Source organism: Pholis gunnellus (assembly GCF_910591455.1).
Source record: "Pholis gunnellus genome assembly, chromosome: 13".
NCBI lineage: Eukaryota > Metazoa > Chordata > Actinopteri > Perciformes > Pholidae > Pholis > Pholis gunnellus.
This window is the reverse complement of record NC_136540.1, coordinates 13,291,917-13,305,705: the sequence shown is the minus strand read 5'-3', so window position 1 is coordinate 13,305,705 and position 13,789 is coordinate 13,291,917. Positions and strand designations below refer to the sequence as shown.

The 13,789-nt window shown below is 40.7% G+C and overlaps 1 protein-coding gene across 1 annotated transcript in view; it reads left to right on the top strand.

The window, feature by feature from the left end:
* The window catches only part of dpysl3 (dihydropyrimidinase like 3), a 28,545-nt gene extending 21,374 nt beyond the window's left edge, over positions 1 to 7,171 (top strand). Inside the window, exons 11-14 of the mRNA XM_079172001.1 lie at positions 5 to 175; positions 3,204 to 3,383; positions 4,429 to 4,582; positions 7,040 to 7,171. Coding sequence (XP_079028127.1) covers positions 5 to 175; positions 3,204 to 3,383; positions 4,429 to 4,582; positions 7,040 to 7,134 — 600 coding nt within the window. The 3' untranslated portion in view covers positions 7,135 to 7,171. The remainder of the gene's footprint in view (positions 1 to 4; positions 176 to 3,203; positions 3,384 to 4,428; positions 4,583 to 7,039) is intronic.
* The last annotated feature ends 6,618 nt before the right edge of the window (positions 7,172 to 13,789 follow it).

Sequence of the window (13,789 nt, the reverse complement as noted above, 5' to 3'; positions counted from 1 at the left end):
CTAGACTACAGGTAAGATGGACGAGAACATGTTTGTGGCAGTCACCAGCACCAACGCAGCTAAGATCCTGAACCTGTACCCACGTAAGGGTCGGATCGCCGTGGGCTCTGATGCTGACTTGGTCATCTGGGACACAGACTCCATCCGCACCATCACTGCCAAGACACACAACTCGGTAAGAACGGTGTCTACCCGTCACAGGTCGTGCTTTTTTTTTGTTTCAGTTAAATTCAGCTCATAACGTTTTACTGCTCAGCCTTGAGTTTGAGAGTTGAGTTTAGAGTGCATACATGTAGAGGGGAGTACACCAACAATGAGGGGACTTTTTCTTGAGTAATGTCTGTGCTGTTATTGTTACAGTAACCCTGATGGCATCTATCCATATGCTCTGTGGTGCAAACATGTGATTTGCTGTATATATAAAAGCCAGGGTGAAAAAGAGTGAAGCAGAACATGAGATAAGAGATACGTGTCCACATCTGTGTGTGTGTGTGCAAAATAGAGAGTGAGGGAGAGAGAGGGAGGGAGAGAGAGGGAGCACATTTTTGAACAGTTTCCAGGGAGTTCTCAGTTCCTCTGAACGGAAATGAAGTCTCAGTGGATGTTCACCACTAATAATAATCTCATGCTGCACTTATCACATGACCAGCTCTCACTGTTAAGTTGAGCCTCACGAAATCCATAAAACTCTCAGCAATGACCGGAGTTGTGATCTGGAAATAAAATGGATTATTAAAATGTACAAACATTATGTCAGTGCTGCAAACATTGTCCAAAACAGTCCATCTACAGTTAATCAACAACGAAGCTATGAGCTGTATAATCAAGAGGTATTTCCTTTAACTACGTAGGACATTCGCTTGAACACATTATACAAACATTTTTTTCATGATAGGACAACCATAGTGGGTTTAGAGAATGTCATTGATTGCACAGGATTATACAAGAAACTGATATTTCGAAATACTTCCACAAACCGCAGAGATTTGGAACATCCTTGATTGACCACTCGTCTCATAAAGTAGAAAACAGCTCTGGTCATAAGACATGTGATGTCAAGGGAAACGTCTCGTGCAGTCTGATTCAGAGCTGGTAGTGTAGCGTGACCACCATCGACTCCATCCTCTGCAATTGCAATCCACATTGCTTCTCCTTCACTCAGATTTTGTGGCGATTTGGGATCTGTTGCCTGCTGGCGCTGCTTTCTTTTTAAACGTACATCACAGTGAACATAGTGCAATTCATCAAACGAGTGAAGCTATATTAGAAATATGTGAAACTGTATTATGCAATTGCAGATTTTTTTTGTACTCACTCTGCGGGTCAAAGACAAAGGCCACACACACACATTTTACATATTTACATAATGAGTTTCCTACCATTAAGCAGACATTAGAAGATCCCAGAGAGCCCACTCGGCAGCAGAGGAAGTCTCTGCCCAGGAAATTAGGGCTTTACTGACCTAGCACAAATCCTGTGTATACAGAAATACACGAACGACATGTGTAAGTTGGTTTCCGTAATGATGAAGTTAAGCTCGTAGATTTTATTTTGCCTTGCTAAAAGACCTAATGGCGTCTGTTTAGTGGGAGAGACGGAACATTTTCTCTGTCTTCAGATGGAGGAATGGAAAGAGACAGAGAGAACTGGACTGATAATATGACTTCTCCAAATGTGGAGTACATCCACTGAGGATCCTTGGGTTCTTACGTAATGATGTCACCTTTTCATTTCCTGCTGGCCGTCCTTTCCAGATAAAACAGAGGAGAGCAGAAGAGCAGAGCTCTGGATAGTCTGAGGCCAGGCCAAACAGCAGCAGCACTGTTTACCAGCACACAGCGTTGGTGAATGCGTTCCCCTGCAGAGTAAATAGGATTTACACTGTGCTGTGTCTAAGTTTGTCATCATCAAGCCCACATCTGGTGTGGATTGGTTGCTGTTGTCAACACAAAAATACATAGATGGTAATAAGGATATTCTGACACATAAACAAGAACAGGCAGCAACACACACACACACACACACACTCCGAGACACACTCTGCTCAGTCATGACATCATGTTTGGCATGCAGTAAGTCTTAAGTTATGTCCTGTTCAGGCCTGAATTTGGACGGCAGCAGAAAACAGGACCGTGTGCAGAGGAAACTAGGAACAATGGAGTGAGGGGAGGGGGCCATCACAGATCCCAAACAAATCCCACGTCGAGCAAAGAAAGTTGGCACAAAAAGGGAAATTGGACGAGGATGAATAGGGCACAATAATCTTGGGATCACATAAAACACATAAAAAAAAGAATGGGTGAGGGGGAGAAAGACAAGAGGATAAAACCAGACAGAAGGAGGGATAAATGAATGAAGGGGATGGACAACTGGAAAGAGAGTGAGAGGAACTGAGACCTTAAACACCAGCTGGATGACGGCAGCTGTTTGTACATGCCAAACAGGCAAGTGTAAGAATCAAGGTGATGAATGATAAAGAACGGGAGAAAGCGAGTGTGGGATTAAGAGAGTAGAGGAGAAAGAGGCTTTACGCCTCCACTTCCTGTCTCTTCATCCATCCTCTCCGAGCTCCCCTATTGTTGTTGTCTTCCTCATCTCTTCCATCCCTTCATCAGTCCTTTAAAGGAAGGTTACAGGAGGTTTTATTTTCTTTTTCTTTTTTTCCTCAAAATTAAATTAGATTGATCAAATTGAATTTGATTCAATTTTCCAAAGGAAAATAAATATAAAAATGAATTGAAAATTCCACCATGTTCATGCTTACTATCAATGGAGTTGTTTTTGCAAACGTTTGCTACGGTGTTGCTTTAATAAACTGTGTTTATATCCAATATTTGTGTTCCTCATCCCACCTTAAACACTGATATGACTCATGAGATGAATCGGATTTAAAAAGTCAGGCTTGTTTGGCAGAATGCTCTATTGAGGGCTTAACAGGATATGATTCTTCTTCTGTGTGTTTGTATGTGTTTGTGAGAGCATATAGTGTATGCATATGTGTCTTAATATGATTGTGGTTCACATTTACTCAACATTTGTATTACTGTCAACTTATCTGCTCTTCTAGTTTTCGCCTGATCGATCTACATATTTCTATAACTTCTTAACTTCTTTGTGCTAATGTATTGACCCCACAACTGTTTCTGTTCTATTTCAAAGCTTTTGTCCCAAGTATCTAATCGTTTTTTTTGTGTGTGTTTTAGGCTGCTGAGTACAACGTCTTTGAGGGCATGGAGCTGCGTGGAGCCCCACAAGTGGTGGTTTGCCAGGGGAAGATTGTTCTGGAAGATGGGAACATGCATATCATCTCCGGCGTGGGCCGCTTTATTCCCTGCTCTCCCTTCCCCGACTTTGCCTACAAGCGTATTAAAGCCAGGAAGCAGGTAAATACTGGTTCTACTTCTGCCCAGCCTACTATTTACACTTCATACAGCAATAAAAAAAATAAGCGAAGATGGAAGGTAGGAGTCAAGATCTATTGGATTGGAAGTTAGAAAGGTTTGGGCTGAAATAGAAGTTTTAATGGTGGGGAGAAAAAAGGGCGGGAAGAATGGAGGCAGTGAAGTGGGATGTGGGGGAGATGCATTAAGTCTGACATCAGCCTCCAAGGTTCAGCCTCAGAGCGCTGGCTGCAAAATGTGCATGCAGTGAGGGTGGTCGAGACTTTGTCGTCATGGTTTTAAAGATGATACAGTGAGTTTGGATGTGTATGACTTTCCAGAGGCCTACCACATACAGTAAAAGAGTCTACAGTTAAAATAAGTTACTGTAGTCTCACAAGAGATCCAGTAGCTGTACCTCATCAAGGAATAAAAAAAAGGTAATTCCTATCTCCTTCCTTTAAGAGTTAACCCCATTCGACCGTTTGATTTACAACAAGTTAAACTCAAAGCAGACCCTGCCGTCTGCTCTCTTGCCTTCTTATCTCATGGGCCAAAAATCTCATTGTTCAACAATTTCCTAATTTGCAGCTGGCTGGTGATGAGAACATGTAGCTGTAGTAACAGTGCGCTGTTTGTCTTGGTAGGCTCTTTATTCGTTCACTCTTTTTAACTCTGCACAGAGTTTCCAAGAGTCCTCTGAGTCGTGCCACTGACAGACAAACTGACAGACAATGGCTTGTTCACAACTTGCTGTAAAATGGTTTTGCTTACCTGTGTTTGTATGTCTATGTTTGTGTTTGTGTGTGTAAATCTGGAACTGGTTCTCGGCAGGAAAAAGGCTCGGCAGGAAAAAGGCTCTCTGAAAAATGCATATATAAATTCAGACACAAAACAATCGTCTAATGCAAAACAGTTGTGGACTTGGTAACATCAAATCTGTCTGTGATACCAAACACCGTAGTGTCTCTCTGTGTTCTTACCCCTGCTTCTTTACTTTACTCTCCCCTCACCGCCGCCATCTCTGCTCTTATCGTTTGTCCCGTAGCTGGCGGTCCTGAGGGCAGTACCCAGGGGAATGTACGACGGCCCCGTGTCTGAATTCTCCATGTCCCGTGGTGGCACCCCCTCTGCCTCGGCACGTACCTCTCCCACCAAACCGCCTGTCAGAAACCTGCACCAGTCTGGATTTAGTCTAACAGGTAACCCTGCACAACGCAGTGAGCCCAGCTTCTTAATACAAACCCCATCCCTCTTATCACCCAGCCCTTCATCTGTTTATGGTCTGTATTGATTTATACTGTATGGAAACACATCAGAGATGCATGCATGTGCATCATTCGATCCACCATCACGGCCCCGTTTTATCTCAACTGAGCTACAACATCATGCTGTGAAGGAGTCATGTGATTTATTTTTGCATGTTGCTCTGAATGATGCATTCACATCTTCTTGGCGATAAGCTTCAAGCCTGTAGAGTAACCTAATAATCTCCAGTTATCCTGTTTCACACTTTATGATGTGCAAAGTATGGCATGCCTTTGTCTGCAGTATACCAGGCTCCTTCGAAAACAGGGCAATTTGTCTGTTAATGCATGTCATTAAGTTGCCCACGTAAGCTCCTTTTTGAGTTTTAATGAGCCAGAGCGCAGACAGCATGAAGTTACATTTGTGTACGCAACCAGTTAGCTGTTTTGTGCTTTAGTGTGGTTTACCATGAAGTCAACATTACCCCAAATTGAAACCATACAAACTTTACTTTTGACCCATACGCATCTAGGATGGTAACTTCATTTACATTTTTTAGATGAATTAGCATTCGAGATATGAGCTCAGTACTTTGGTGTATTTCTGTATTATGCACATTGTAGTAAGCAAATCTTGGCTTCTATTCTCCTGCTTTCACATGTATTTTGCACTACTCAACATCTTATTTCCTAACTCCGTTAGATCAGTCATTCTCTGTAATGACTCATCTCTAAGAAATGCACCGTAAATCCCTTTCTCCCGCTGAATTACTCTCTTACAGTATCTCACGCCTCTCAAATACAATCTTTTTTATTGCTCTTTAGGACACGGTGACCTCTAACTACAGCCTTTTGGTAATGTCAAGCTACATAGTTTCAAGTGTTTTCCACAGTTACACTTGCTGTAGGTCACGCTGGATATGCATTTTGGCTCAAGGCCTAAAATGCACAGCGAACAAGATTTCAGTCCTGGCGTCTGGACACGGTCTATTAAGAAAGCCTATCTAATGTGAGAGATCACAACACTATGTATTCACACTCGACATCTGTTCCATTATGCGGAGCTGCTGAGTGACAGTCTGATTATGCCCATATGTAAGGCATTGGATTAGCTTTGATTTAGACATCAAATGTGAGGAATTGTTTCTGTCATGCTGCCAAACAGTGAAACTTTGTGCAAATGGTAAACTCGTGAATCGGATAGTCAGTGTTTCCATCCATTCCTGACGGAGTGAATATGTCCATGTAAATCAATGAGAGCGACCCCTTTTTTTACCTGGACAGCACACAGCTGTTCTCACAGGGTTATTAGCTGTCTTTGTGAATGCGTGTAGTATTTTAAAATAGTGGATAAACCATTTTTAAACTCCACAGATTGGTGTTTAGCTTTTGGCTTTATTGAAGAACCTGTCTTTACAAGAATAGGTTATGTGTGATACCTCATCGATGAAATAAGACGGTGACCTCCGCCGGAAAGAATTTCCACATTTGAGTACATGAATTTAGAGGGGAGTAAGGCTGCTCTTGGTTTCCCAGACTTTGTAATGGTTCTGTGTGTTTTCCTGTTTGTAATCTATTTGAGTTTGTCCAGGGCCACCACCTGCAGAGTGGATTTACTTGCCTGGAATGAGATGGGAAGGATTGTTTGCTTAGATACAGTGTATCATAGTCTGACATCACTCTACTTTCCATTTATATGCTCACTGTTAATTTGTTGCAGCGGAGGCCCTGGCTCATCCTTTGGAAACACGGGGCTTTATGTCAAACTGTCGCTTCTTTTGTTAATGTTTCAGTAGCACTCATACAGGGCATGGTCTGCTGAAATATGAATCACCCTGTCGTCTCAGTGGCAGGTACATATATCATAGGCAATAGAGAAATGTGTCCTGGAAAGTAATAATGCGAGTGTAGACAGCAAGTATTTGTGTCCTGTGATGAAGTCTGAAAGGATTGACAAATGGGACAAATTCTGGTTTTAAGAGCAGACAGAACTTAAAGTAAAGTACATGCTAACCAATGATAACACTTGGAGTGTTCTACACTGCACCATTAACTAATTAGCAGGTGGGGATATTAATACATAATTAGAGAGTAGCGTTACAAAGGTGTGTATATGGAAATCTGTCTTTTCTCCATTATGTTTTCTTCAAAGTCAAGATAATAATGGGACACTGATTTGCAGCATTTTCTTGAATTTTAAATCATACTGTTGCATCTGATGCGATTTTTCTTTTGTGTCCATTTGTCTAATTTCTTACAGTCTTTTAAACGTCTCTCTTTAATTCTCTCTTTGCCCCGGTTTTCAATTTGGCCCCCTTTTTTCACCCTTGATCTTTCTTCCGACTGTCTCTTTGCTCTTTTTGTTTTTCCATGTAATTCACCTTGTCTGTCTCTCCTTTCCTCTCTGTCCAGGCCCCTCCATCCCAGATGACCTCCCTATCAGGCCTGCTGGCCGCCGTATCGTAGTGCCCCCTGGTGGTCGTTCCAACATCACATCCCTCAGTTAAACAGCAGGAAGACGAGGGGATGCGTCCAGAAAACGACAGCAGCCAGAGTGCAGGAGTGAGGGTGGGAGGGAGGGAGGGAGGAGCAGATGCAGAGGACCATGATTAGTTAAAAGAGCCAAACACTGAATCCTCATGCCTTACCTGTCACAACGCTACCGTGCTCAGATGAGAACAGCATCCCTTTTCCTGGGGAGTTTGTTTTGAAGTGGTTTAGAATCGCCACTAAAAGATACCAACAAAGCACAATACACATGACCAGTCTTTAGCTTCACTTCTTCTCAGTATAGAATACAACACACTACAGTGAGAACATCTTCACTGTGTTATTTGCCAATAGGAAACTACACTAGTAAAACTGCATAAAATCACATACAACCAAATACAAACAAACTCTGCTCTCAAAGGAAAATGGATAACGCCTTTCTCAGATTGATGCGATGGTTCTTTCACCCTGTTTGGCTTTCAATGTCACCCCCTTTTCAGTAGCCTGCTTTCTCCATAGTCAGCAACACTAGATCCCACATTAGCCATGTTTTCTCATGCAGTACCATTGATTAGCTCTAGATGGCATTGTATATATACGGTAGATGTAATGTAGCTTTGTGAGTGATGTTTGTTGCAGCCCGTTTGGGTTTACTGGACCAAGTAAAAGGTATTTATCAAATCTCAGAGCAGGAGTGCAGTTGGACATGGAGCTGCATGGGCCACAATAACATGGGTGACGTGATCCATGATCCTTTTGCCACCCCCTCTCCTCTGAGGTGCTTGATGAATACCATCCCCATGTTGTATTGATTGGCTAATTATTGATGTTATTAAAGGAAGACAGACACATGAATTAGAAAGGGTTTTAGCATTCTGTATCTCCCAATTTTTATTTTTTATTTCCTGCACTCCATCATGGCTGTATTGAACGTTGTAAGAAACCGTCCTTTGCATTTGCTTCTAGCTTATTGGCTGCTAAATGTGCTCATCCTAAAATCATCTTGAAAACGAGAAAGAGGGGGAAAAAGATTAACAAAAAAAAAAAACCTGTTCAGAAGAAGTACAAATACACTCCCTTGAAGCTCAGTCATAACTTGTAATGATGAGCTTTAGAATTGAGGGCAATGAAGAAAACCAGATGCAATTAAATGAATAAGTGACAAACACCTGCTTTCAGATAACAGCACTTCACCTCTTGCTTTACTTTTTCATTCCTGACTAACTGGGCTCTCGTTTTAGAACGAGAGAAAGACCATCATTCCCTTGTCATCCCTACATAGCCCTCTAATGCAATTCTGACCAATGCTAATTCAACACCAGCCTGAATATAACCATGGGCCCAAGTTAGTTTACGTGAAGCACTCTGGAGCTGAATGTTCTGAGGGGGGCTTAGAGCTCTTTATGTCTCTGCTGTATTCTGGCAACGCAGAGGATCGCGGTGCAGTAAGGGAAGCGTTTTATTTGGTTGCTGTCCCACTGCAGGGGAAGGAGGGGAGGAGATGTCGTTTTTATTTGGCAGCGGTGGGGCAGAGTCTGGGACAGGAACGAGTGGTGGTTTGTTGTATTTATGTTAGTTTGACAACCTTTGTTATTGTTTTTATGTTGATTCTTTTTTACTGTTTTATCAAAACCCAGAGATGGCAGGTAAAAAAAGAAGGTGTGTTGTGGAGGTATGATTTGTTTCCTGAATAAACATGAGTTGCAACTGACTGACTGGGATCTCTTTTTTTCATTGAGAAGTATGTACTAAAGGTGGACATAAGAAAATGAACGGTTATAAAAATGGTCTTAATTAATGAGAAAGAGGCCTAAGGTTACAAGTGTAAAAGTAGGCTACAATTATTTTATGATAATCAAATCGGACCTTCTTCATGAATTACCATCGCACATTTTTACAATTTGCATTAGCATTACATTCACATTTTAGATTATAAAACGGCTTCATCGGGTTGAATTGTCTTTATGAATTTTTGAATTTGTACCTATGATTCTTTTCTAATGCAGATATAATTTGCAGAAGCAGCCCTGTCAATATAAGTGCAACGCCATGTACAGTATTCTTAACACATCCAGGCAGGTGAGCTTTACATGTTGAGTGTCTCCTTACTTTGTTTTAAACACCATTATTCATTTCTCAATAAACCAGAATTGCTTTAAAACCCCAGGGTACTATATATCTGTATCCACATCTTTGCTGGCTGTTTATACGCTTAGAGTTTCCACTTTATTGAGCACTTTCCTTTTATAGAGTATGAACTGCACATTTATTCAGACAGTGAGTCATCGTGGCGGTGACTGACTGTGTAAACAATTCATACAGAGTTGAGGGGTTCAAGTTGGATAAACAACATGCAATAGAAGCATGAGGTTTGATTTACACCAGCATCTCTGGGAGACTTGCTCCGAATGTCAGATCTGTAGCAATTCTAATAGCCCAGTAAAAAATAAAAAACGATACTTAATGCCAAGATTAATATTGAGTTGTTATGACAAATAAACATTGTTACAAAGCTAAAGTCTAGTATTCTCCATCCATAGTATGCAAGAGATACAATCCATCTCTTAGCCACCAGGGGCAGCGCTGAGCAACACTACGCCGCTCTGACGTGTAGTAGACCACCTGCAATCAACTAAATGCTGACTATTTTACCTGGCCAGCGGTTGGTTCTCTTTTTTTATTTGTTCAATTAGAGGCTTCCTTCAGGTAGCTGTGACAGTCCTTCAAAAAGTTCAGAAATAAGTGTCAAACTAGCTTTTTTGTTCCCTTTTGGTGGCACCATTAACATGATCACACACACTCGTGTTTATTATGAAAGAGCCAACGCAAATCTCACCAATAGAGTAGGAGTTCCACTTTTAGATAATTTTTTCCCCCATAATTACAGAGTTGCTGTGTTTGAGATAAAGGGAGATAGTTTGGCTGGCTTCTGACATTTGCACGGCATGCAAATGCTGCAGATGCTATAACGTCTTCTCAGTGAGGAGTAAGAATTTACCTCAGAATGTTTAATTCTAACCAGTTAAATTTCAAGTACAAGTACTGTACGTTTAGACTGCTGGTAATGTAGGTGTTTGTTTTTTTGTGTTCATATTGCAGGGAGGGATGGTAAAAGAAGAAAACTGTAAAAAGACATTGCAGTCGACTTTAAAGATGAACCACAAACACACACAAATGGCAGTTTGGGTGAATGTCAAAACTCCAGCAGGACATAAAGGTAAGTCTCACCTCTTCGCCCGTTGTAAGGATAACCATTAGGGCTGTTCCTGCATCACAGACTGATTATATTTGCAGGCTGTCGTGGATCCAAACTTTGCCAATTTAAATGATTGGTAAGGAAAGTGCACTTCATGAAAATAATGAATCGCATTAATGACACTTGCACTATGTGGTCGAACTAATAGGATGACTAAAGTACAGTCCCATTGTGTTCCCTAGCTGTAGGAGTTACACACACATTTACCCTCACTGTGCGGTCCAACAGTAAAAGTGCTGCAAGGTCCCTCATGCATTGTTTAATGGTGAGTAAAAGTCTAATGACATCATAGCAATCATGCCAAGTGGCATTGATGACGATCGTAAAAAGCACACTAGGTGTGGAACAAGAGATGAGTCAGCAACCTCAGTCTAAACTGGGGTGGTGTGTGTGTGTGTGTGCGTGTGTGTGTGTGTGTGTGTGTGTGTGTGGTGCTTGTTGGTGTTGTAGGTAACACGATGAGAAAGTGTATGACTGTAATGAGAAAACATTTCCGGAGAGGATAATGTAGATTAGTTGCTATCGAGTCTGTGTGTGTGAGTAGATAACAATATATTTTGTTAACATTCATGTGAGAAACCGAGGTTTGCTGCTTTTATCATTGGGGATTCCACATAGCATATTGGGGAAGCATTGATCAACGTAAAATCCCGCTCCGATCTGCCATTAATGTGGAGATGTGCAGCCTCAGCTCATCTCCACTGTGGAGGAGAGAAGGGACCGTGCCTTCTAGATTACCTAGGGAAGTGGTGGACACCAATGTGTTCACTGTGGATGTGTGTGGGAGAGAAAGAGAGAGAAAGTGAGAATAGGAAAAGCACATCAGCATTATCACAAAAGCATTTCGGACGCTGAGGGTGCGTTGTCAAGGAAACGCTCTGTGACGCATTGGAAAAAGAGAGAGTTAAGAGACTATTTTCTGATACTTTCTGACTTGTGCGAAGATAAACAACAGCCATTGAAGTTGGAGACTCATCCTTGTGGCTTAGTTATATCTTTACATATTATTTTAACCATGGGTGTTCATACCAAGTCCATCTACCCCTCTGTAGGTTACTAACTGCACTACTTGTCAGTTAACACGAGGGGGCAGCATAATATTTAGGATAGTGGAGAGCAACCTGCACATTAAATACATATCATATATGCAAGTTTTGTTTAAGGTAAAAGACCTTTTAGACCGATGATTTAACAATGTTTTTAGATCTTTCCACTTTCCTGATTTTGCTTAAATGCTTTCACTACTAATATCATTCCATGTCCCATTTTACTTATAATGCTTATTCAATAAAATATAGTAATTCACAAATAATTAGTGAAATAAAGCACAAGACATTGTCGTATTGGTTCAGAAAAAGAAAGTCGTTTTTTAAGGCACACCTTAATAGTTTGCAACTCCATCACATTTGAATACAATAAACACAAAGTGACAACTGAAGGACAACAACTTAATTGGAATGAAATTCACAGGTGAGGAACAAATCTGTTCCCAGACTTAATGTTTTTTTTTAGGTTGGTAAGATTTGTTGAACATTTTTATTACCTGGGTAAAATACTATTTGTCAATTATTATTTAAACGTTTACTTTTTCAATCAGCCACATCATATGATTATATCACAATAAACCCAACTCATCTGGTACCTATTATATATGGACAAAGTAAGATAATCATTCACAAATATAATTTACCCCGACTATACCCAGGATCTGTTTAACTATCCCACTATATCTCACAACTTATACAGGAAACCACCTTTGGATCTGTAAATTTACATCAATGACAATGACAACAACAACAACAACAACAACAACAACAACAACAACACAAAGTTAAGTCAAAACGTTGTACCAATTTTCAATAGAAAAGTGCCAACAGTAATGAACTGAATAGAGTGAAATCTATTTTAAATATTGTAACAAGTATCATAGACTTGAAAGGATTGAGTTGTATTGCACATAGATAAGATTGAGGTCAATAGGACGACTAGACATTAGTAGAAATGACATTTACTTACTGATTTTGAAAAAAAGCTCAGGTTTTTCCTACCTACACGAAGAGTTTACGGGATAGAGCTGTGTGCCATATCTATCTTATAAGGCATCCCTCTGAAACTTCAGAGGCAGGTGTGGTTTCTTAGACATATAGTTTCAGACAAATCTTAAAGTATATTTAAATCGTATGAATAAGTGGGTAATGTCTGGCCTGGTTTTTTTTATTTCTTCCATCGTTGTTTTCTTGTAAACAACATTGAATGTGAAAATCAATATTACGATTTTTCCCCACTGTGTTATCCAGTTGGTACTAAATTACGGTTGAATACCTTCTGCACAACAACGTTGTCGCTGAACGTATTATTCTACGGGAGCAATTCTTTTTGAATAGAAATTTACAGAGTTATCTGGTGGCACAAAAGAAGAAGGGCACGAACATTATTTGACAAAAAAAACGAATTTCAGTGCATACAGTAACTGAAAATAAATCTTATCTAGGACTCAGCTTAATCCTTGTCTATAGAACCATCCCTAAGGGAATAAGTGTTCACTCACAGCTTTAGATTTTTTTTGTCTCTCTGTGCATAAATGCTACAGTTGATGAAGAAGCATGTGCAAAGCAAAGTTCAGTGCAAAACATATAACACCTACCGTCTACCTTTTCTATGTTTTCACAGCTATAAAACTATATTTAAAGACCCCGCTGGTCATTTGCAGATTGATCAGTAATCTTCTGGTTGTGCCCGGAGCTTTCAACCACACCGGGTGGCCTTAACTTCAGCGACTTTATACAACTTCCAATCTCAAGAAAGGACCTCCAAGTTTAACCTTAAAACCGTTGTTTGTCAAATGCATTTCAAATTTCAGTTTTGACTCAATAGTAACTTAAAGCGTACGCAAGTTGCCTATCTGCAGTAGGGACATTGTACAAAATGTTGCAATCCTACTGTCTTTTGTTAGCTCGACAAGCTAAGCTAAGCTAAGCTAAGCATAATGACTGCTACCGCCGTGTATCTGCTGCTATGTTAAAGTGAGCCATTCACGCCCAAGCCTACAGTTCAGCTCTTCATTTTCTATCTTAGAGGAATCTGTGGTTGCGTTCTTAAAATAAAAGGCCTCATTATACCGTAGTAACCCCGCCGTTTGAATGTGTTGTACTCTTAGTGTCATGCTCAAGTCATGTGGATCACACGGGACAAAGGCGTCCACCTTCATGCCAATTCTTGTCAAGTCCATTTCCATAGCACTGGAGAACCATTGTGTTGGAATAGCTGTAATTAACCAGAAAATGCATGGTTGAGAATAGACAACTGAGTGTCTCGCCCAGGTCAGCAGCAGTACATCCAGCTTTCAGCCAGTGCTAACCACGTCAGACTTTATTACTGTAACAGCTGAGCAGGTGTGGCATTGTCTCCTTTTTTTT